Here is a 24,759-nt window from a genome sequence, read left to right on the forward strand (position 1 = left end):
CATACTGAACTTGAAAGGAAAAGAAATGTCTCTCACTTTTAGATTTAGACATGCTTGGTGGTAGCATCTTAATGAGTAGTTTTAGGTAATATTTGGTGACAGCCAGAGAAAGCGTAGCAATGCATGTCTCTCCTTCCTCTTCTCTTTTAGCATTACTTTTTCCACTCGTGCTTTGACCTAATCCTTTCTTTTTTCTTCTCTCTCTCACTCTCGTCTCTTTTCCCTTTCCTTTCCTTTGCTGTCGTTTCTTTGATCTTGTGGATTCTGGCGAATAAAGTTTAGTTTGGTCCACACAGAAGCAGAATTCAATCGTACGTACTGGGCTGCTCACTCTTTCTTGAACCAATAAAGCTTCAACAGAAGATTATACTATGTTATCATGCAGAAGTCTGAAGGCAGAAATAACTAACAGAAGTTAAACTAGTACTTAGAAAATTATTAAATAAGATGAGTATGATAACAAGCAACAAATCATAAGGACAAGTCTCTCCATTTGTTTATGCAACACTAGTCAAGCATATTCAAGTGTTCATTTTGAACTATGAGAGAGGTATCTGTCTCTTCCCAATGGCTGACAACGGAGACAACTAAGGGAGCATTCAAGCTTGCAGTACAACCAACAAAGAAAAGAAGGCCATTATTATCCCTCATTATTTCGCCAGTACATGGAGTGAGAGGCATGCCAAGGAGAAGTAAAGGAGAAAAAGCTCAAGTGAAAGACACGGAAACTAAAGAGAGAAACAGTAGTACATTACAGCATCATATTTTTGAGCTTTTGACTGGTCTAATATTCCCTGTTAAAAAAAAAGGTAGTATTCCTCCGTAATTTCAGCAAGATAAATCGTTATCTTAGAAAGTAATTTAATAGATCACTTTTTAAGATAACAACTTTTATGTGTACAATGATATATCTTCTTGTTTTCAGTAGAAGATCCAACTCTATTTCCTTTCTATTTACCTGAATGTGATATTTATGATGGATGAGGATTCAATTCCTTGGGCCTCTCCACCATCAATGACCTGAGACTGGTGCCAAAGTTAGAATTGAATGTCTCAGATAGTCATGTGCTTGCCAAGGTGGCCCATAACAATATTAGTTGTGGTTAGAAAGGAAGAGAGGGAAAAAATGGTTATATTCAGTCAATATACTGAATGTTAAGAACAGGCAACATGGATGTGTGTGATCATGGCAGATCGCACAGCAGCAGTTGAGTCGCGGTATGGCTGTCTTCTTTAAATTCCATTCCCAAGTAGAAGGGAGTTTAATTCGATCTTCAACCGGAGAACACAACTAATATATCTATCGAAATTTGTGAATATATCTTGCAGCCTTGCTTTATCCTCTCCCCATTGCTACCTCTTTGTAGGGTTTTAATTGTCATTAATGTCCTCTGTTATTAAAAGAAAAAATAGCCTCATTTCCAGTACATTTTAGGCCTCTGGTGATCGGCCCAGCTTAGACTTGATTCTGTTAAGTACATGAAAACTTTAGTATGAACTCAGAAAGAAAGAGAAAGAAAAGGGAAAAGTATTTTTACATCAGAGAACCAGAAGAGGCTACTGATTACATATAGGATAGATATTTAACGAAATCAAAATTAAAAGCGATCATACAAAATAATTCTCCAGGGCCAAAATTAAGACTAGCTGGTTTTCAATTAGTGAAGACTCATATATGCATTGACACGAGAGCTGAATCCTTTGGCCAAGAAAAATAAGAGTAAAATAACGGTGACAACTTATGCATGTATCAGTCACTTGGTTTCTCATAAGATCTGTTTACTTACGCAGAATATACCCACAAGGGAGTGTGTACAAGTAGATGATATTAATCCTTCATATGTTCTGCAGTGTTAGCAGTTCTATACACCAGTTTACCATAGATCAGTAAAGGATTGAAGATTTGAAGTAGTGCTGACAATTGAACCTTGCAAATAAAAGGAAAGTGATTCTTCTGTGGGTGGTAACAATTTGCTCAGCACTATAGGAAATTTACACATAACAACTGACACACACGGCGTAAAAATATGATCAAGCTCCTCGCTAAATGTTGTGGTACAGCTACTACTTTCTGCTTGTTAAAGGATCACACAACTCTTCGTTTGACTATTTTTCTTGATCGCCTGCATTAAGTTTGAAGCCTGTCAATATTATCAATCTATTCTGAGAAGCAATCACAAAAAGATCCATCCTAAATACTTGTGATGATGGTATAGGTGATAACAGATAAAAGGGCAGAATTCAGTAAAACAAAAACATGATAGACCTTCTACCATGCCAAAAGCTTGATGTTGGCATGAGTTATTTCAAATTAATTTGAGCGCACATTGAACTTTGATTGATCTAATGCTAGACAAATGGTCTCCGAGAAATGCCATTTCTATTCCAGTCTGCATAATGGTAATCAAATATGTAATTGTCAAGAAACTGAATTTAAACAAATAACCTAGTGACCCGTATGTGACATAACAACAGGAGCATCAACATTTGTTATATATAAGTTGAGCTTTTGAGCTATCATACATATGGAATAATGGAACATTTTGTCATGACTGCACAATGACTCTAATTTTGAAGGACTGATAAAGTTTAATTTTTGTTTTCCCTTGCTAAATAAGGTTTTCTTTTGCTTCCTTACGTGTACAAGTGCATTTCTATGTGAAGCAAACATGTCCATTATTTGATGATTAACTCTGCTTCTACTCTTCATAATACTTGGATTTAGGCCCACATTACACAGTTAGGACCACAAAGTTTTAAATTCCGTGCAGAGATGATGATGCTACCATCAATTTGTACCATTAAAAAGGAAAATCAACTCAGGAACTATGTTTATGTTACAAAGTGATTTCAGAATATGAGAAACCATTGCCACAATCTTTTTTATTACTACTAGCATTCCTTTTAATTATTAGGAGCAGCAATGTCATTTGAACTTTATGCCACCAGTAAATCATTAAAAAAGGAGCATAATATGCATCAGTTTTATCACAAAGGGTGATAATAAAGTCAGATGATACTTGCAGCATTTTGTAATCTTTTCCAAAGAAGTTAATAAAAACCAACAAGGCCTAGCATCATATTCATATCTTTTTTTTAAAAAAACAGATATAAGTCGTACCCTCAGAAGAAACAGTCTCATGGTAAGCACAATAATGTCACGCAATCTGCAGAAATATAAAAAATGAAAAAAGAAAACAATAATCATGATCAAATTATAGAATCAATCATACACTATCTATGGACTGATTAGTGATGAGAATGTCTATACTTACAAGCTACTTTCTGCAGTTAGTAGATAAGATTCACTCCATCCACTGAAATGTATAAGAAAACCAGTTGAATGCTCTTTGGGAACCGTAATCTGCAGAAGCAAAAAGTTATTCACTAAAAGGATTACCTTAACAAGAGATTTTATAAACAATCTTGGTCATGTGAAGACAGGCAACTGTCTAAGAACAACGTCTTAATATTTTAAATAATGTACAAACAGCTCAAGTTCAAGACTGATATCTGCAGTCATATCGGAGGAAATATGACATTGTGAAATTTATCAGCATTAGATATCACTTGTCAAGAATTCATAATTTGAATATCTAGCAAAACATCTTCATTTTTCACCTCCTGTGTAAGCACAGAATTGAATTATTAGCTAGAAACCTAGAAAGTACATGCTTCTAGAAAAGCATTCAACAAGACTACAGGACTATAAACTCATAACTTGTTCAAGTTTCCATCTAACTGAATGTTTTAACTTTGAAGTCTATTATTTTAGTGAAATAATCTAATTTACGGCTAATCAGTAGCCACATGACAATTCAGTTCTGAGTTGTGCGAAATCAACAAGACAACAACCATATCACAGAAAAAGGAAAAACATAATCCTTCAGATGTGTAAATAACAAGTCACTTTTCTTCCTGTTGGCCACTTCCCAGGTCCTTTACTAGCAGATCAACTTTTCCCACCAGCTAAGCATGCTCAAGGTGTTGACTAGCACGACAATTATAGGGCTTGGAGGCGGTAAGTGGGTAAATGATGCACCCAACCCTCATGATGAGAGGGGCATCAAAGGAAAACAGGAAGAGGCAAAGATGACTTTATTTGTGCATAATGCGAGAGAGCAGAAGTACTTAAGCTAGCTGCTGCTAAATCTTTCTGTCAAAGAGACATATTGCATAGGAAAGTCAACCAAAAGTGAATTGAAGATCTAGGGTGGAAAAAACTGACCTGATCTGATAATCTTATAAAACAATTCAATTTTTTAATAGATTTGGGTTTAGTCTAATCGAGTTCGGACCGTAAATGACTCAACCCGTCTAATCCAATTAATAATTAGGCCATGTTCTGGTTTATACTTTACACCACTGACCCATTTACCTGTTTAATTATACAAGTCATTTCAGGTTGGGTTAACCCTCCAATCCGATATGTATATATGTATGACTATTAGTTAGATTTCTTCTAACTATAAGTCCTCATTCACTTTCAGTTCATTTTGAGAGCCAGCCAGCATGCCTCTTTCTCCTCAAATCCCTTGCCTAGCCTTGCCCCTTTCAAATCCTAAAATCATCATACCAGCCTCCACACCGTTGCCCACCACACCGGTCTCGAGTGGGTTTCGGAGTCACCATGGAGCTCAACCCTTGCTTTGCAAACAAAAAAGCATTTCTTATCTCAAGTGGGTTTAGGAGTCACTATGGAGATCAACCCCCAAGCTCCTCAAAACAGTTTGAAGTCCAAAATCCAAGGCTTCTTTCAGTTATTGAATTCTTGGTAGCACTCCCATTTGAAGGGTTGAACCAGTTACTTCTACTTGATCCGAATTAGTAGCGAGCTTCTTGATCTACTGGCTAACTTTGTACTTTAAAGATCAAATTGTGATTTTGATGCCATTTCCCTGTGTTATGGAATGAGGTTTTCGGAAGATGTTTAGCTAATATTTGGGTGTTGTAGAATTCGTGTCATGTATACTGCAGTTACTAATTCTTTTGATATGTTAATGAACCACAGAAATTTCCTATTAGTTGGTTAAGTTGTAATCAGGGAATACCCTTTTAAATATATTTGGTCTTTTATTGTTCACACTGGTTTGTGAATTTTCTGTCTTCCTATATGAATAGAGATTAATTTCCAAGACAAGGAAAGAAAAGCAGATATTTGGCTGTATGAAAATGAAACAACTGTATGTTTAAAATTTATATATATTAATATGTTTCACTTTTCTTAGAATGTTGGTTATTCTTAAAAAAGTTGTTGCCGGATGCAAATTCTTGAACTTGGTGTCATGTTACTTATTCTTACTCACTACAATAATTAGAATGAATTAGAATCTAATAGTTTAGTTTACTTTAGTTCACAGTTTTCTAACTCTCTTGTCTGTATGAGTTCCTTTTTAATTGTGCAACTTTCTTTATTTTGTGCTTGTTTTTAAAAGTAATCTGATCATGTTAACATATTACGTGTATATGACTCGTTTATTAAACGGATTACACAAATTGTGCCAAGTTATCCTTTTAATAATCGAGTCATATTCGTGTTTACCAAATTTGACCTATTTAAAAATTGGGTCGTGTTCATGTTAGGATGAACTTGACTCGATTCAAATCTGACCCGACCCAAGCTCGCTTAACCCAATCCGATTGCTACCCTTATAAAGATCTTATTTAAGACTAGTTATATCTTCCACATATATATCTACCTGGATTGACAACATTCCTGTTGGATCATCTTTTAATTGATTGATCTCAAATATAATCTATTTGTTTAAATCTAGTAGCACATGATCTTAAATTAATTCCCCACAGACTGATATAGGTACTTCCTCTTTCTTTCCTTTTGGTTCCCAAAAAACTAACCTCCTATAGACCATCCTCTTTCTTTCCTTTAACCCCTCACTACTGCTTGTCAATCCCAAGGTATTGTTAGGCGAAATGATCTAAAACTGAATATCAGTTGGACAAAAGAAGATAAGAATGCATATTCAAAGTGGACTAACTAATATTTAGAGATAGCTATTTCAATATATCCACCCAACACAATATCATATAAGAGCAAAAAATTTGTTCAGGAATCATACAGCTACACATGGTAAAAACTTCTGATCTAGAACAATACGCGGTGATCCTCTAATCCTGATGGAAAAGCCCTTCCTTGTCACTGACAACTTAACTTTCTCCCACTTATGTCGAAGCTGTAAATTTGCAGAGACTTCCATAGTAAGTACTAACTAATTGAATAAGTATGTCTAGGCCAAAAAGATGGATGCAGGAAAACATTGTAGCATATTACCAATAGGGAGACATCAAATGCTGCATGCGCAAGAAAAAAATTCCGTTCTATTTCCTCTTGCATTTTGAGGTCTGCACTAGAAAATTTTGAGTATTTAAATATAAACAGCTTTCAGCATGTGACAAGAAGAATCACAGTCAACAAACTTATCTATGCACTAGTGGACATTATATAGAACAAAAAAAACACATTTCGCTCCAACTCATAATGAACAAATTTAGCAGACATTTTGTTCCATCAAACAGCAGTTTGTCAATTCTAACTGCATGGTATTTACTGATTTGAAAAGAGAGACCTATACTTCTAATAATTTGGATCAATGATTATATGGTAGGACAGTGGCTGAACTTGGAAATTTACGCAGATATCATACTATATCAATAACAAACCAGAAAAAAAAGAAAAAAAAATCTCATATTTCTTATGCTCATGGACAAACAGCTGAGGCTCTAGAACTCTAGATGAATAGTTTTGGTCCAATTTGGAAAGTTATATCACTACCAGTCAAAAAGGCAAAACAATGAAACTTAAAATCTATAATATAAATTAACAATATATGCCAAAAGAAGAAGTGATAACCTGCAAGTCCTTCTGCCTGACCACAAAACTACCCCATTAAAGTTATTTTCAACATTTGCATTTCCACCTACTTATGATTTTTAGCTTATAGCATTCAACTCCTGATATATCTGATAATAATTTGGTATTTGAGTACACAGATTTCTTTTCTTTCTTCCAATTCTGACAATTAGCTAGTCTTCTTCAATGAAACATGCATGAAGTGGATCTACTATAAAAACCTTAACTAATTGCAGAATTCAAACCACGAGAGTGCTTATTTGATGAAAAAAGTTAGCAAATATCAACAAATAATGTAAAGCTCCAAATAAAAGCTTACCACAAGAGATCTTTCTATGCTCATTTGCATAGATCCTCAATGTTTCACCCTGCATTTCCAAAGGAAAGATTTGTTAGATATAGGAATTGATAAAGCCCGATCAACAACTGCCGACCTAGCTATCATTTAGTGCAACTGTGCAAGGATCACTTTCAAACTCCAACTGGTTAACTGCAGATCTTACGAATGCAAACTGACTTCAAAATATTCAATTACATTGGATGTTCATTTTTTCTGTCAAGATTAAAGCAGACATTTGCCATGGATTGAATTTTTGTCAGAAACTAAGACATTTTGCTGAAATTTTTTGCCCTTAGATCTATCCAAAACTGAAACTGCCCTCAAAACCAACATCCAACTAGAAACAAACCTACTAATATTTAAAGTATGCTAAAATTCAGCTTGTATCTAACCCAATCTCAACTCCCTAGCATACATGTTATTATATCTTGTGTAATGCGTTGAAAGATAAGGTGATGAAACTTCAAGCCATGATGTTCTAGAGTAGTATTTAACTATTAATCAAGCCTGGCACTCATGCACACCTCATATGAAAGATAAATGAAGCATAAATAGGTAAACATGAATGAAAGGGTCTTTCTCGTTTTGATACTTTTGAGAATTCATCAACATAGTAGCCATGAAAGATACTTGACATTTGCTGTTGACTACCTTTACAGAAAAAGATTACCCTCATTCTTCGGCAATCATATAGTGTGTTGCTAGCTTCTTCCTGTTAGTGTAAGATTATTAGTAGTTACCTTTTGGTGTGTAATGCAGTTACCTCAGTTGCACAATTAAGCCATTTAAATTTACATTACTACGAGATAAGATTGCTAATATGAAATGACTCTGTATCTTGGACCTGGATTACCAAGAGATAAGGCTGACAGTAAGAAATATCTTGCACCTGTTATACAGCCAAATACAAGAGGAAAAAATGGGAACAAACAAGCAGTTATAGAGACATACTTCCAGCTCTCCATCCCCAATAGCAACAACTTCAACAGCAAGATATGAATCAACATCGTCTGCTGTAACCAAATATACTGCTTCATTTTCACCTGTTGCAAAGTGAATTGCTGTAAGACTTGAAAGCAAACAGTCAAATTTGGAGTTTAAAAGTAAAGAAACAACAAAAGTTTACACGACTTAATATAAAACCCTTTCCTATTCTAAGTAAAAGCATCAGAGAAAGAATCCTACAAGCCGTCCTCTAGATATCTTTAGAATACAGGGACTGGGATGATCAGCAAACTAATGTTAAGGTGCAATATTGTCTCCTCTCCTGATCTTATATTTGCTTTTTTTTGTAACGCCTTCTGCGTGACAAGCTCTATGCCTAATAATTTTCTTTTCAATATGCTATTAAAAAAACCAAAATTTCCACATTTTAGGCCCAGTTTCTCAATCAAATCAAAGAACTAATAAATGGTTCGGGAGAACAACCACTTACCCTGGATGTAACTTGAGCTCCCATTGTCAAAGTACCGCATCCACTGCAAGAAGAGGGCAAAAGAAGAATCAAGAAACCCTAATCTTTCACCTGGAAAGTAAAGCAATTAAAAGCACGCACCGCGAACTCACAGCGAATAGCTCCGTTCACAGCATACCCGCATACTTGGATGAGCCTCCCCGGGCGCGCATCTCCAACGATCTCGAGCCCCTCCGCCGACGGAATAGCCTCGCCATCCGCCTCCGCCGCCGCAATCTGGCGCTCGCCAAACGAATCGGAGCCGTCAGAGTCGGCGTCGAGCGGATCGGGAGGCGGCGTCTCCATCTCGTCCGAGGGTTTGGTATTTGCGAAGAAGGGAAGAATCGAGCGGAGGACGGGGTCTTCGTCTTCGTCTTCGTCTTCGTCTTGGAAGACATTTTGGGGGTTGATTTTAGAAGAATTCTTCACCGAAAGGGACAAGGTGAGGACTTTACAAGAAGTTTCCTGTGGGTTGGACGCGGGAAGACTATGCCGGAGTTGGGATTTTAGTCTTGTGCTCTGCCACTGTCGCACTCGCACGTACAGTTTCGCATCACTGTTCTTCGTTTTGGAACCAATTGCCAGATGCCAAGTTGCCCGATTGCCGAAGATTTCCGCAGTTGTGGATAGAGAATTTGTATTCGAAATTAGATAAAAATATCTCCGCGGAATACAAGTCTTATATATATATATATCTATGGAGACTATGAATCTTAAAAGATGATATTTGAAAGCGAACAACAAAAACATAAAAATTTCTGACAGCTGTGGGATTTGAACCCACGCCCTTTCGGACCAGAGCCTAAATCTGGCGCCTTAGACCACTCGGCCAAACTGTCGGTTTGAGTTTAATCGTTTTAAAAACTTATAGGGTTTCAATTTGTAAAAATTTCAATCTGAATTCAAATGACCAATTCAAACTTTATACAATGAGCTTCCTTCAATCTGAATTCAAGTAAGCTTAAACGTAGTGACCAATTCAAACTTTATGGTATTTACATTCCTTGTATTCAGAGTGTTTTCACAGTGTATAGACACATTGTAATCATTTTTTGTATAATCCTTGCTTTGGTTGGTTTTCAACCTCTAAAAATATTTCAAACAGATTACTTACATCAAAGAAGTTATAGAATATAGAATGAGGCCACTGGAGAAATGAAACCAATGCCCCCAACTCTGTTGTATTCTGTAGTCTTCATCAAATTTATAAAATGTAAAATCATCTGCTTTGTCAGTACATCGGCCAATTCATCCAGGTTTTCTTTTACTGATTTCTCAGATGTACTCTCTGGATTATGTCGCGATACTTGGGGAAGAAAGTCCTCTGGAATGTCGAATAGCAAAAGTACGGTAACAAGGCCGTGATGACGACAAATAGAGAAGATAGCCAATACAGGGGACTTGAAGCACAAGTCTCCAGGAAAACCCAATAAGCAGTTGTGGATATAGTTGGTGGAAATGAGCCATAGATTACCAAAAAGATGTACCAAAATAAGATGCTGCCCCAGATGAAGAGGTGCTGAATCCATGTGAAATAGCTGAGGTAGAGTGCCAATTGGCAATTCACTATCCACACAACACAGGTATACATGGTCACTCCAAGGATTTCAGATCCCGCAACATGACCATCCACCCGAAATGCCTGATCAAGGATGGCATTGGTGGTAAAGTAGAATATCATGATTGAAGTGCAGACTCCATTAAGCATCCAACCAAGTATACGAGGCCAGCTGAAATAGATGTTCCTTATGCCATCTTGGTGTAACAAAGGGAACTGTCAAATGAGATTCAAAGGTAAGAATATAAATGAACTGACAAAGCAAAGAATGAGAATCTGAATCCGACTTTAAAAAAAAATATATTGTATATTGTAAGCATTTTGTAAATAAATAGCATGTGACGCTTATAATTAGAAATTGCAGACTAATGGGGCTGTGCCTAAACGGTTAAACAAGTACTCCCAAGTATGTATCCCAGCAGCACCTAAGGGCTAAGGGTTTAAGTGGGACTCCAGAAACTCTCTCGAGCATAAATCAGCTAAAAAATAAATGAGATGGAATTTTTGCATTTAAATTTCCTATGATCAGGGGCGACAAATTTTGACTTGACCCAATAACCTAGGTTAATCGGGTAGTGTCAAGACTGTCAGCCAACCTGATTAATACCTAGTTCATTTTTGAAAAACTTGACCTGTTTAACAAATGAATTTATTTGTGTTAGCACTATCCTAAACAGACCCGAACTCAACTAACCCAACTCTATTGCCACCCCTACCTAGATGTGTCCAAGATTACGTGGTCAATATATAGATTAACATAGCCATCACAAATCTATAGACAAAGAGGATGGCCAATAGACAGTTCACATTCCAATGAACAGCCACTATTTGCTATGTCTCTTGCTTATACAAATAAATATCTACTTAACCAATAAAGTAATCCACTGGCTTTCCATAAATAAATAATAAAAAAAAAGTAAACTCCAAGGTTCATAAACAAAAGGACCATTAAATTATGCCACTCCATTACCTAAAGTAGGACCCATTTCAACAAGAAAGATAGGTGCCAAATAAGCTACCAAGACAAAGTGGTGCCATAACAAGAGAGCAGCTAATGCTCATTCCAAAAATTTAGGTGCTCAATCCACTATTCCACTTGATTGATTAAGCATTAGGGGCCTAAGCAGACTATGCAAGCCGTATGCTGCAACTTTGGTCATGATCGCCAAAACGTCCAATTATTCAGCGAAGTACAAGTCTGCAGGACAGAAATCTGCCCCTGCTATTCCTAGCATGCATTTTGAAGGATGAAGGACAAAAACGAAGAGTAACAAGAGACAATATACCTTGAGGCAAATACGAGAAGAGACATCCTTATCAAAAACACCAAGAGCAATGACCGGAAGGGATGTGAAGGCAACACTGTAGAAAGATATGTACCAATCATTATAAGCAGGCTGCCCGGAGAAGAAAGCATGAGCCTCGAACCAGAAGAGAGTAAAGCCAAATGTGATGTTCTTGTAGAAGAAGTAGCATATCTGCTCAGAGAAGATAAAATCCAAGCTTAATGAGAAGAAAACCTGAGGCAGCAAATCTTGCCAGTAAAATCCAAGCTTCAAGCACATTTCTGTTCTTAAATTAGGGCAGGTACCATAGATTCTGTAATTTTATCAACACATATAATAACTATATGCATCTCAGATTGTCAAACAATAATGATAGCAGCATTCCTCTAAAGGAAAGAGGACTTCTAGTCATGGCTCAATGACTTGTACTATCACATTGTGATTCTAAAAATTCCAGGTCTAATTTATGGGAAAATGATGTGAAAGGAAAGGTAAACTTTACCATAGCAGCAATCCGTCTGTAACACCAATGCCCATGCACAAGAAGTAAACGCTCCAAAAATCGAAATTGAGCTATAGCAAAGTCACTAGACATGACAGCCTGCAATAAAGAATCATCTAGTTTGAGGCTTTAAAGCAACCAAACCTGATAGCATACCTATTTCCTAACTCCTCGGAACAGATTTTGCATGGTCATAATAAGGTCAGACAATTTTGTAAACACTTACTGAAAATGAAAAAAGTTGTACTTCTAGAATTCATGGATAAAACCTTACATGAGAAACTGATACCCTTACAGGCTTACACTAGTCTACCAATGACACAGAAGCAGGAAGCTACTTAGGAAAGGAACTGAGATATATGCTGACCTGCATGCCCTCAACACCACTGATCCCCACACCAATATCAGCCTCTTGAAGCATACCAACATCGTTTGTTCCATCACCAATAGCAAGTGTAGTTTTTCTTGTCCTCCTTTTAACCAATCTAGTAATCTGAAATATTTCCAGATTTCTATCAGATTGCTTGAAGCTAATACTACTAAATATTATTCCCTAGAATGTACATGAACTAATTAGTCAACAACATCAAGATTACACCAAGCACTCACCAGTGCCTTTTGTTTAGGTGAAATACGACAACAGATAACAGATGCACAATCAACTGCTAGATCCAGAAATGAGTTCTCTAGACTCCCGGAGAGAGCATAAGCCAGAGAATAACCATCAATAATGAGAGCAAACAGAACAGAACTTCCTTTCAATGAAGAAACTTGTCTCTGTGCTTCATATATTTGGTTTGCAATTATTTCGTGTATAACCTAGTAAGTAAAGAAAAGATGAGAAATGACGATAAAAAGTGCTTCAGTGAAGATACATCATAGAATATACTGTTCCCATTACCCCCTCGTCTCCTTTTTTCATGCCATTAATAGCTTTTGTATCCAGTTGAATCACAATATGTTTCATTTCTTTCCTCAGTAAATGGCACGCAAACCTGCCAGACTGTACAGTTAATCTCTGTCGAACAGACAAGCAAGAAAAGCAACATCCTTAGTAAGGACTGAACAAACTAGTAAACTTCACCCTATATTGACTGCTGTTTCCAACTTATCACCGGTAAGAATCCAGATCTTAATTCCAGCTTGTGCAAGTTTGTTTATACACTCAGGGACCTGTAAGTAATGGAGAAGAATCAGCGCAGTCTTCCATTTTTATTTTTTTCTACACAGCAGTTGGATGTTAATATCCTACCAACAATAAAAACGATTTGAATTCAGCTTCCTTACAGGCATATCAGCATGACAAAAAAGAATCAGGGCTTTTAAGAATTTGCAATGGAATTTCAGAATATATCAAAACCAACATAACATCATAAATTAAAAATTAGCACCTTGTTACACCATATTCACTGACCACATAATAGACATTAGATGAATGCATGCTAATAAGAGCATATGATATAAAGAATATATAACATTAAGAGAAGAATTTTCTGGCAATTTGATGTTTACCCCTTTTTGTAGTCTATCCTCCACTGCAGTAGCACCTAAGAGAATTAAATCTTTCTCAATTTGTTCAGCTGCTTTGTCCACAATTCCATCACGATCAGCATTAACAAAACTTTTGGCAGCTGAGAACTCATCATTCCATATCCTATAATCTTCCTCAGTGAGTATACGGTATGCAACTGCCAAGGTTCGCAAACCAGCCTCAGAATATTCATCAATGTGGCATTTAGTCTCAGCCTCAAATGACTGTCCTTCCTTGGAAAGCTTCTCAAAGATTACACTAAACCATGCAGATAAGGAAGTGAGCTCAGATTTAAAAGTTAACATAATTTCCATTTACTCCTCAAAAGGAGCAAATTATTACCTGTCTGCTCCCTTGCAGAAGAGCAACAGTTGATTCTCTTCAGTTCTCACAATAACTGACATTCGCTTGCGAGCACTACTAAATTCTAAGATGTTGAGAATTTTGTATGTCCTGATTTTAAAGACACTTATTGGTATCAATAGAAGAACAGGTAACAAGATTAGGTTAGTAAAGTGAAGAAATGAGCACCTATCAATTCTGCCAATCTTTGGATTAATTTCATGCAATGAGATGCTTGTCTGTGTTCTTTGAAAAAACTCAAAACCAAGTTCCCTTGCAGCTGTGACAAAAGCTGCCTCATCTGGGGACTCAGCTTCATAAGAAATTTCAACAGATTTTTTATTTACAACAGGAATGGCAGTATGACAGATGGCCAAGACACGGAAGAAATTTTGTATAACTTCTGAATGAGGTTCCTTAACCCATTGCCCATTCATTAGACGATCATCAGTGAAGTTAAAGCCTTTAACCGGTCTTATTGGGACTGTAGAATGGTTATGCCCCTTGAAGCTAGAAGGTAGACCTTTCTGTTGAAGTAATTCACCATCTTTTCCACCTCCTAGAACTTTACCTACCTCACTCGATCCACTACCGTAAGCAACACCAGCTATGGAACATTTCAGGAACTCCATTGAGTTGCAAGTCAGTGTTCCTGTTTTATCAGAAAGTATAGTATGAACCTGTCCAAGTTCCTCATTCAAATTCGATGTTCGGGCGCGTGCAGGCTTATCAGACTCCTCGCAGTACATTTTGTGGTCTACATTTATGAATGTGCTTTGCAATACCTTAACAATCTCTATTGATATATACAGTGAGATAGGGATCAAACACCCATATAACATAAGACTAGTCAAAAAGTGACACAGAGCAGCCAATCCCGCTCTCTTAGGATCAAAAAACAAAGATGATGTATCCGGTCTTAGATACCATCTAAAGCTTCCAGTAGTAACTTCTTCTTTTGTTTTGATTCCGAAAAGGATGGATCCTACAGAAGCAAGAATAATCAATATAGCAAAAAGGGTGTAAACTATTTTGTCCATCCTCCTCTCAATATTACTCCTCTTTGAAGGTGGATCCATCGTATTCTGCATGACCTTCGTGTCATGTCCAGTAAAAATCACTACCCCATAGATATGTTGTGTGTTCCGTAGTTTAGAATCTCTCAGCAATATCTGTTGCAGTGATAAAGGATACTGCACATCATCATGGTACATTGTCCCAATAAAAGAATACAATTTCTCATTTGGATCTTCACATTTAACCAATGCCTTGTACTTCTGGAAGGAATGGTCGTTGCATAAAGAAGATGTGACCTCCAAAGACTGTTTTCTTTTCAAGTTTGTCTCTCCATCAAGATTCATGGTCTCAACATAACAAAGTCCATCTTCATAACTGGAAGATAGCAAAAGCAAGTCTGCAGGGAAGTATTCATCCTTCTCCACTTTAACAATATCTCCTACTTGAAGTTTCTCCCATTCTGTCTGATGAAAAGAATGAGTGCCATCATATATGCCAACCTTGCGATTATTAACCTCTATATCCTGAAAAGGAAAAGAAAATTCTTGAAACTCTTGCTACAAATAAGAAAAATAATGGACTCACTAAAAAGTCAATCACGGTGACTAAAGACAGGTCGGGGTAGGTATGTTTGATAACAAAAATAAGAACTAGAATTTAAGCAATACTGATGTAGCAAAGCATGAATAACCGGTAGTCTTGATTCCATTAATTTGTTGATGAATACTAGAAACAGAACCTTATCGAGTATATTGGTTCAGTACCCAACCCAGGCAAAAAGCACCAAGAACTGAAGGACCCACACCTTGGGAGAAGAAATGAATCTATTGATAGCAAAGCAGCAAACTGAACTGCTTCGGTTATAGGCCTACAACTAGACTCCAACCTAATTTGGGAAAAATGCAAAGAAAAAAGAAGATCTAAATTTGGAAACATCCCGGCTTGATCAAGGAAATATCGATACTGCAACCGACGGTTCAAACATGACATATTCGTAATCGCAACTTCCTACGACCTACCAAATTCTTTCAACTCAAACCACGGTGCTTCAAAGTCTTGCCAATTCAAGAACCAACATCAAACTTCCCCCAAAAATAGAGCACACACATACCGCAAGACTGCATCTTTACATGAAGAATTCATGCGACATCAAATATTTAGCGATCGCAATACCTGTTGCTTTCGCCGCCAGTCCTCCACAGCCTCCTTGGCCATGGTGGCCCCAGTGACGACCACCAAGGGCAAGAGAATGCTCACGGCGCGGTAGGGCGCGAGGGGGCTGAAGGATATGCACGCGATGATGAGGAAGAAGATATTAGCGGCACGACGGAACTGCTCGAAGAGGGATTTGGGCACGAAATTCGCCGCGGTGTATTTGGTCGTCGAGATCGAGTTCGCACAGTACCCGAGCCGCGCCGCCTCTTGGTTCCCCGGATCGTTGCAATGCACCACCCTCGAGTAGCCGCCGCCAGCGGAGTCGATCGAAGGAGGAAGCCGCCGGCCGAATAGCGAGGTTAGCTCGAAGAGATGGAGCGGTCTCTTCCTCCGCTCTCCGGCCATGGAGAAGGAGAGAGGAGGAGACGAGGTTGTCGGAAGCCGGCTTTGGGGGATTTGTTATCTTTCCCGAGGCCGTCGGCTTTGGGCAGGGAATCGTCTTATGCCGACGGTCTCGTTGCCGACTTTAATAATATTATGTTATTTGAGAGAGTCGGATCCGACTACTATGCTTTAGCTAATTCACTGTACAATGAACTGTTTGTCTTCTTTAGCATGGAGTAAGAGTAAGTGTACCTTGCAAGGTGGTAGATGGCACTTTACAAGATCTTCTCTTTTACAAAACCTCTGTATGTTTTCAACCAAAGCATTTAATCTTATATTATTTTGACTGAATTATAATTATTATTTTTTCATCCTATTTAATATATCTTTTTAAGTATCTAAAATAATATCGATAGAATTTTAGATAATAAACATTATAAAAATATATGTATGTTCAATATATTTATTATTTAAAATACAATTGATATTACTGTACAACTCTTTATAATTTCATTTTTAATAAGAGTTTTTAATTAATATTTGATTTAGTTGAATATAATAAAAAATAATTATTATATTAGTTAAGATTACTGAGATGTTAAGTGTTTAAGTTGAAAGTATGCTTAATCATATCGGGTAAGGTATAATTTTTCTAAAATTATAATGCTCTATTTATAATATTATATAAAATTAGAGTATGGAAAGATAAAATAGCTACCGTAAGAATAGTGCTCAAATAATTACAAAAAGCTTATATTGTATGAATACTAGTTTAGTTAAATGTTTAGTCTATTTTATAACTAACTAAGTTCACTCTTAGAAAATTTAAGACTAAAAAATAAGATAAACTAATTAAGAGGCTTAGTCTCAAACTAAATAAGACATTAAAATTTAAATTTGAATGAGAATTAAATTTAACTAGGATAGAGGCCTTCAAATTTCTAGGCGTTTTATGTGTGAAGCTGAAATCATGGAAGAAATAGAGGATGAAGAGAATACATAGAGAGGTTTTAGAACCAATTCTATGTTTGATCATGGACTTGTTCTTATATTCTCATCTTGTGTCGTTTCATGTGTGAAGCCGAAAGCAAGGGGGAGATAAAGAGAGCTTAGGAAGCAAGCTCCATAGAAGATGAGAAGGCTTATTCTATCATCTTGTCACTAATTACCTCAAAATTATAAGCCCGTACTTGAGTGAGGTGATTAAGCAAGATAGTTCGAATTAGTTTATTTTTTATTTATTTTTATTTAAGAGTTCGAAGGTTAGATATCGAATAGATAAATAATAAATCTTTCCTAGTAGAAAGGAAATATTTATGTTTTACTAATATACTAGGCCATATAGTTTATGTTTTAAAATATGTGTATCATCGAATTATTATTTTGAACTAAATATTACTAAGAAATTATATTGTTGAGCTATTTTGCATCACCAAGTTATTGATCAAACTGAACAAAACTCATTGAGTGAAGTCACTAAATTATCAAATAATTTTCTAAATAAAATTGATAATATTGGTTTCTTTATCAACTTAAGAGAGTTGGTTGTTGGATCGGATCGGTTAATTATTACGAACTGATATCATCACGCATGACTCCGGCCCGGATCCGCTACTGGTGGCCTTTTAAAGGAGGTACCCCTCGGGTGGTAACCGTCGGGTTCGCGCGGGCCACCGCGGATGGCGGGAAACGAATGGGAGCCGGACGGCGAAGACGCGGGTCAACGCATTTCTCGGACGCGTTTCCTCCTCCATGGATGGACGAGCTGATTCCAAGAAGCATTAGGTATTCGTTCCGCATTCATCTCTTTGATTCCTGTGGAGAAGAGAAAACTTTCCACCATTCATTGGATCCTCCTCTGCAGCTGCTTGATAATTCATCAATTCTTTGGCATTTTGAGGATTTGTATCGTTTGATTCCATTTATCGAACGAATCGGATTATAAGTTTGGTGAGATTAGGGGTTTATCGGTTCTTCCCTTGGTGGCATCTTGGTTTTTACCTTCAGGGATTTTGGTAGAAAAAATCGTAATTTGAGGTTGTAGACTGGGGTTTAAGATTTGTTTCTGGGCAAGTTACGCGATGGGTCGATTTCTCGAGCTCAGTCATTCTCCAGATTTGGGAATTTGATCCTTTCGACGACATTGCTGATAAAGTGTTTGTTCTTTGTTCCGCAAGACTTTGGAGTTTTAAAGTTGTATATATACTTGTGTTGGAACAACAATTACACCAACGTGGAGAACGATTCCTTAGACATCGACAGGAAAGAAGAAGAAATGTCAGAGTCGTCGCCTTCTCCAGATTCCTCTCTTTCTGGCACGAATTCTAGTGCTTCACCTCCTCCACCTCCAGATTCTAATACCGAAATCCCACCTTCCCAAGACTCCAATTCTCTTATTGTATCTCCACCTAATTCTACTTTTTCTTCGGGGACACCGATTGTCCAGGGACCACCCCCTGTGAGCTCCCCAGTACCTCCTCCACCATCAAGCTTGCTTGCACCTCCTCCGCCTTTCGATTCACAGCCAACGCTGCGCAATTCATCGCAGTCCATCTCTCCACCAAGTAGCTCACCTCCCCTCCCTTCCCCATCTACCCCTCCAGTTCCCTCCCCGCCACCAGAAAAGCCTCCAACTTCATCGCCACCACCTCCTTCTTCCTCATTTGCAAATCCAGTGATATCTCCACCTTCCAAATTACCTCCTGTTTCAAAATCTCCCCCTCCAGTGATTACCCCGCCAATTGTATCAACACCGCCACCTTCACCTGCTATGCTTTCCCCTCCAATTCATGTCACCCCGGGATTAGCACAACCTCCTCAAATAGTCACCCCTTCCGTACCTGAAACTCCTGTTGGCTCTCTTTCCCCTCCACCACCAGTTACTACACCTTCTTCTCCGCTCACGCCAACAGTACCATCTACTCCAGTCACAACCAACAATTCATCTCCTTCTGTCCTGCAGCGAAGTTCTTCCAACAATACATTGCCTGGTTCGAGTGGCAATTTTGAGACTGGTGCTGTTGTTGGGGTGGCGATTGCAGGAACTTTTCTTGCATTTATTGTGATCTTTTTCTTCATCTCAAGGAAGAACAAACGTTTGGGTGATTTCTCTGGCCAATACAGACCTCCACTTAATTTTTGTACAAAATCACATAAATGATTAACTATACATGTTTTATTTAGTGCCTTTTCATTACTTGTTCAAATCTTTGGGTTCTCAAAATATATTTGTTACTATATGCTATTCAGATGGATTTTACCAAAGAAAGACAAATGCCATGGGACAAGCTTCTCCTCCAGATATATATCAAGCTTCAAATACAGCACCATCTTCCACTCTGGGAAACTCGTATGGAAGTTATATAGCTCATGGATATCAGATAGGGACTCCAGATACTGCTGGATCCAAATCGTGCTTCTCATATGAAGAGTTATCAGAGATAACTGATGGGTTCTCTCCAACTAATCTCATTGGTGAAGGTGGGTTTGGGTGTGTTTATGAGGGTACACTTCCTGATGGAAGGCCGGTTGCGGTGAAACAACTTAAGTTTGGTAGTGAACAAGGAGAACGAGAATTTAAGGCAGAGGTTGAAACCATTAGTCGTGTTCACCATCGTCATCTGGTTTCTCTGGTGGGGTACTGCATTGCGGACCATCATCGATTGCTTGTGTATGAATTCCTTCCAAATAAAACTCTAGAGCATCATTTACATGGTAAGTAAATTAAGAAATGTTTTTTGTTCCTTTTACCTTTATAATGAAGGATTAAGTCTTTCAACCAAAGTATAATCGATCTCTTCTGAATAGGTAAGGGGATTCCTGTTATAGATTGGCCAAAAAGAATGAAAATAGCTATTAGTTCTGCTCGTGGATTGGCGTACTTACATGAAGACTGTATGTGGATTTTATTTGCCATTTTTATACATGAAACTGAGCATTGTGGGGCTATATTTATCTTTTCTTTATATTCCCAGGTCATCCTCGGATTATCCATAGGGACATCAAGTCAGCCAATATTCTTTTGGACTACTCTTTTGAAGCAAAGGTAAGAGTCCCATTTTCTTTCACTTTATGATGAATTCTCACTTTATATTTCTGATACTATGACATTGTAGCAAATTTTCTGTTTTGTGCATATAAGGTTGCAGATTTTGGACTCGCAAAACTAACAAATGATACACATACGCATGTATCAACTCGTGTTATGGGGACATTTGGGTAGGACTTCATTTGCTATTTGAAGTTTAACTGTAAAATATTGCTCAATTTTTTTAAGCCTTTAATTAAGCTGCTACCTCTAATTCAAAGTGGCGAACATTTAATCACCTTTCAAGGTTACTGCTATTATGTGTTTGTTATTCATTATGGAGGCATCTGAATCTGATATGCATCTCAGCTTTCCAATGTGTATTGATCTATTCTCACTGTATTCTTATGCCTGATTATTTGTTGCTATGTCATGTACATCAGTTTGCCATCTCTTCATTAAAAGAATGTCTTATTTCTTTGTTCGGAGAAATGTTTTGAGTTGGTTGTATTGGCTGTACAATAATTTGCTCATGAACACTTATGAATGATTTCTATATTTTATATTCTAATACTCCCCTTATTTTTGGACTGAGATATTTTAATGAGCTCCAGAGATAGACTTAATTTTAATGAGTAAAGATGGGTCTAATAGGATTCGAACTCGAAACATCTGCTTTGATACTATATTAACTTGCCAACTACTTTAAAAACTTAAACTGTTTGGAAACCGTAATTTTTATAGTTTACATAATATTTGGTGAAGTTTGACATTTACCAATAACCTCCCATCTCTTTAATTAGAAGGACAAGATTGTTTTCCTTTTATAAATGGATTGTTTGAAATACAAAATGTTGCGAGACCCTATAAGAGAGGTTAAACACCTTGATTAAACCCATATCTAACCCAAAAGCTTAAGCTATTAGGTTTGATCCTATTATTTTATGTCAAATCTTTTCATTTTTGTGCTTTTTGCAATGCGTGCATCCAAAAGTGAAAAATTTAAGGCCTAATTGTCTTTTCTTTAGATCTAGAGTACCGCAAGTCTAAGTGAATTTAATAAAATTTCCCTTCTGTACATGGTTGATAACATGGTCTTAAGTTTCACCCAAGGAACTTGTTGATAACTAAGGCCGAAATTCATTGATCAAGGTTGAAGTCAGTAATTTAACTTGTCTCGACCTTTTTCTTCCAGACCACTATTGGCTGAAATGGATCCATTTTGGGCCGATTTCTTTTTGTTTTTTTCTATAGGTTGATATTACTTTAAAAGAATATAGGTTACAACTCTACTCTAGTTCACTTGTTATTGCTGATGCTTTTATTCTTGTAAAGCGGTGAAAACAATTTAACTAGATTTTGCATTCTAGAGTTTCTGGTGCATGCTTTTGTATCATTTGTTATCAGTTCACTAGAAAGCTTTCGATGCATTACAGCAATCTGTTCAGCCATTATTACATTGGCAAACGGACAGTGAAAATTCTTATATAGAAAAATTGTTTGTTGATACTACTTCCTATTCAGGTATATGGCACCAGAGTATGCATCAAGTGGAAAATTGACTGACAGATCTGATGTATTTTCATTTGGAGTCATGCTTTTAGAGCTTATAACAGGACGCAAACCTGTTGATACATCTCAGCCCTTGGGAGATGAAAGTTTAGTTGAATGGGTATATCCTTTTTTCTCTTTTTCTTCAATGAAGAGTATGGCCGTACGGATATGTTGAAACTGAATGTATTCTAACATTTACTCTCTAGGAACCATCTTTAACTTTGGCTTCTGAAACAAAAATATTCATGTCACATGCAAATTTTGTTGTGCATATTGAATGCCCAAGGTTCTCCTTTTTGCAGTCCATGATTCTGGCATACATGATGTTATCTACATGCATGCACTTAAAATTCACAAGTCATGCAATGGATTTTCTTGTCTTCTATGTTGTTAATGGGTTTACAATTTGGACAACGTAACTCACATATCTTATCTAGATTAGAAGTACTTTTTCTTTCATTTATACAAAAGTCTTGGACTCTATGGATCAATATATATATTAGTTAGTATCTAGATTTGGCATACTTATAAGACCTTGTGTACAAGAAATTGATTGTAAAACTTACTTGCTTGGCTGCTTGCAGCCATGATTTGAGTTAACCAGTTTCCGACAAAGACCTTTTTTTCAGATCTTACTATCATTAATTTGTATTTGCTTGCCTTCATGCAAAACACATTTTCTAGGATGATCTTAGATCGTTTTAGTTGTTAATTGACCAAAGACACGTTCCGTATTATGGTAATGAGAGCAAGATTTAGTCATTTTTATGGGTAACAAGGATGCAATGAGAATAATGTAGCATATCCAGTAGATGACCCAACTGCATACAACATATCCTCTATGGAGAAGGATGAACATAATCGTGTGCATAGGGCATCAAGGATATCTGGTTACATCCAGCAGTGAGTCAGTGACTGATGATGGTAAGTCTTTCCCCTTGCATCCAAAAGGTCATTGCTTTAAAGTTTAGATATGGAAACACTCTCTTTAAAAATGAAAGTAATCTGCATGTATCCTCTTCAGAGACACTGCATCAGAAGGAATCTTGGTGTAGTAATGATGCTCTTTTATACAATGCGATGTTTATATTCTGAAGTTAAGTTCATTAACAGTTCATTCTTGAATTGGTTTATTTGGATTGCGGTAAGTATAAGCTTGATAATGATATGTTTACAAATTTCAAAATCTCTAGAATTTCTTTAATGTTTACATAACTTTATAAACTGTGAATTTCATAATGGTGCAGTGTCAGTAAAGTAACTTCATTATTCCTTTTGCAGGCTCGGCCTATCCTTGTTTCTGCTCTTGAGACTGGTAATTATAGAGAATTAGCTGACCCATCGCTTGAGGACAATTTTGCAAAAAGTGAGATGCATAGAATGATTGAAGCTGCTGCTGCCTGTGTTCGCCATTCTGCCCCGAAGAGACCTCGAATGGTACAGGTAAATGTGTTTCGTAAATACTGCATCAAGATGTTAGCTTATCTGTGATGTAGAAATATATTGGTTTGCATTTGCAAATTAGAGTGTTTTCAGAATCGTCTGTGCATGTTGCCTATTATATTAGATCATATGTTACTGAATATCTTGGGAGTTTCTAAAGTTTCCATGTACGTAAATTGTTCTTGGACTGTTTTGGCTTGACTTTGATGTCTTCTCTTTTTAGGTTCTGAGAGCATTGGACAGTGGGGGCAACTTGTCAGACCTCTCCAATGGTGTTAAATTTGGTCAGAGCACTGTGTATGATTCTAGTCAGTATTCAGCTGATATTGAAAACTTCCGTAGAGTGGCATTTGCAAGTAATGTCTACAGCTCTGAATATGACAAATGTTCTGGGGAGCGCGCAAATGAGATATCTTCTATTAATAAGTAAACAACACTAGTACCATTGGATTCTTGGAGCTGTGGAGAGCTAATCTCATGAGAGGGAGATGCCAAATAGGTGAAGAGTGCATGAAGAGCACTCTCACTTGAATGTTTGAGCAATTGCAAAATGAACTCTTTTCCGGAGTTATAATAGGGAAGACATTAGCCCTGGAATTACTGCAGCCTAATATGTGGTTCACCAGTGCAATGACATCGGAGTTTTCCAGAATGGTTTATATCTACCTATTTATTGATCTACTAAGAACCTGATGTATCATTCTTGAACATACAATCTTCCGAGCAGGGGAAATTCTGGGTTATTCTAGATGTATTAGTACTCAAACTAGACGTGGTTGTTTTTATTTGCCATTTTTAAGATATCTTGAGTTATTGGTGGACAATTATTTACATAGCTGATGAAAAGGACCTCTAGATTGATGCCGTGAGCATGAAAATGATGCAATTTGTATGAAAATTCTCATATAAGCTATATATGACGATGATGATGATAAAGCTTGAAATTGACCTATGATGATGATAGGCATGAAATTGACCTTTATTGCTTTGATGGCTTAAACAGTGGCTTTGGCTTCGTCTTGTGATGCAAGCCCCGTGAACTATGTCAATCCTTCCAATGGGTATAGTCATGGTTTTGATTTGAAACGTTTCAGGAGAATTAATCTTGGGCGAATTCAGTGCTGCTTTTCCTCCTAATCACCAAGTTAGTAGCTTTTACGCTCCAAGAACTCAGCACAGAGAGCTACCTATCAGTATTGGGGAATTCACAATTTACTTGGCCTTCGTGCTCTAGAGATCACATTAGTTTATATATTTATGACTAAAATAATAATATTAATCTTTAGATTTATCTTCCTT

The 24,759-nt window shown here is 37.0% G+C and overlaps 3 protein-coding genes and 1 non-coding gene across 4 annotated transcripts; 1 reads left to right on the top strand and 3 right to left on the bottom strand.

The window, feature by feature from the left end:
- Window positions 1-1,688: 1,688 nt before the first annotated feature.
- LOC140773475 (uncharacterized) lies at window positions 1,689-9,337 on the bottom strand. Its single transcript, XM_073116060.1, has 10 exons — window positions 8,764-9,337; window positions 8,644-8,686; window positions 8,160-8,251; window positions 7,188-7,236; window positions 6,290-6,360; window positions 6,078-6,191; window positions 3,276-3,364; window positions 3,122-3,167; window positions 2,267-2,390; window positions 1,689-2,123 (listed from the first exon to the last, which is right to left on the bottom strand). Exons 1-9 carry the CDS (start codon window positions 8,965-8,967, stop codon window positions 2,307-2,309), a joined length of 792 nt encoding a protein of 263 aa, XP_072972161.1. The 5' UTR covers window positions 8,968-9,337; the 3' UTR covers window positions 1,689-2,123; window positions 2,267-2,306.
- Window positions 9,338-9,420: 83 nt separating this feature from the next.
- On the bottom strand, window positions 9,421-9,500 carry TRNAL-UAG (transfer RNA leucine (anticodon UAG)). The gene has a single exon. It is a non-coding gene; the product is annotated as a tRNA-Leu (tRNA).
- Window positions 9,501-9,612: 112 nt separating this feature from the next.
- LOC140773739 (probable phospholipid-transporting ATPase 8) lies at window positions 9,613-16,587 on the bottom strand. Its single transcript, XM_073116449.1, has 11 exons — window positions 16,071-16,587; window positions 14,070-15,421; window positions 13,881-13,991; window positions 13,520-13,796; window positions 13,092-13,180; window positions 12,909-13,002; window positions 12,617-12,826; window positions 12,375-12,500; window positions 12,008-12,106; window positions 11,506-11,697; window positions 9,613-10,435 (listed from the first exon to the last, which is right to left on the bottom strand). The coding sequence occupies exons 1-11, from the start codon at window positions 16,455-16,457 to the stop codon at window positions 9,926-9,928; spliced, it is 3,447 nt and encodes a 1,148-aa protein (XP_072972550.1). The 5' UTR covers window positions 16,458-16,587; the 3' UTR covers window positions 9,613-9,925.
- Window positions 16,588-18,246: 1,659 nt separating this feature from the next.
- LOC140772834 (proline-rich receptor-like protein kinase PERK15) lies at window positions 18,247-24,400 on the top strand. The gene is made up of 8 exons (XM_073115039.1): window positions 18,247-19,537; window positions 19,686-20,150; window positions 20,244-20,330; window positions 20,411-20,481; window positions 20,578-20,654; window positions 21,988-22,135; window positions 23,299-23,460; window positions 23,684-24,400. Exons 1-8 carry the CDS (start codon window positions 18,712-18,714, stop codon window positions 23,888-23,890), a joined length of 2,043 nt encoding a protein of 680 aa, XP_072971140.1. The 5' UTR covers window positions 18,247-18,711; the 3' UTR covers window positions 23,891-24,400.
- Window positions 24,401-24,759: the final 359 nt, after the last annotated feature.

This window comes from Typha angustifolia, chromosome 13, assembly GCF_048772165.1.
Source record: "Typha angustifolia cultivar Huaian chromosome 13, ASM4877216v1, whole genome shotgun sequence".
Classification (NCBI taxonomy): Eukaryota; Viridiplantae; Streptophyta; class Magnoliopsida; order Poales; family Typhaceae; genus Typha; species Typha angustifolia.

Bases quoted from the DNA above. Each gene is read 5' to 3' on its own strand.
- LOC140773475 (XM_073116060.1), bottom strand. From the start codon at position 8,967: ATGGAGACGCCGCCTCCCGATCCGCTCGACGCCGACTCTGACGGCTCC. The intron at 3,365-6,077 runs GTATGATTCCTG...TTGCTTCTGCAG, and splicing joins AGTTTTTACCATGTGTAGCT to ATTACGGTTCCCAAAGAGCA. The intron at 2,391-3,121 runs GTACGACTTATA...ACCATTATGCAG, and splicing joins TGAGACTGTTTCTTCTGAGG to ACTGGAATAGAAATGGCATT.
- LOC140773739 (XM_073116449.1), bottom strand. From the start codon at position 16,457: ATGGCCGGAGAGCGGAGGAAGAGACCGCTCCATCTCTTCGAGCTAACC. The intron at 12,501-12,616 runs GTGAGTGCTTGG...GAAATATTTCAG, and splicing joins CACCTAAACAAAAGGCACTG to ATTACTAGATTGGTTAAAAG. The intron at 12,107-12,374 runs GTCAGCATATAT...TCTTTATTGCAG, and splicing joins GTGGTGTTGAGGGCATGCAG to GCTGTCATGTCTAGTGACTT.
- LOC140772834 (XM_073115039.1), top strand. From the start codon at position 18,712: ATGTCAGAGTCGTCGCCTTCTCCAGATTCCTCTCTTTCTGGCACGAAT. The intron at 20,151-20,243 runs GTAAGTAAATTA...TCTTCTGAATAG, and splicing joins TCTAGAGCATCATTTACATG to GTAAGGGGATTCCTGTTATA. The intron at 20,482-20,577 runs GTAAGAGTCCCA...TGTGCATATAAG, and splicing joins ACTACTCTTTTGAAGCAAAG to GTTGCAGATTTTGGACTCGC.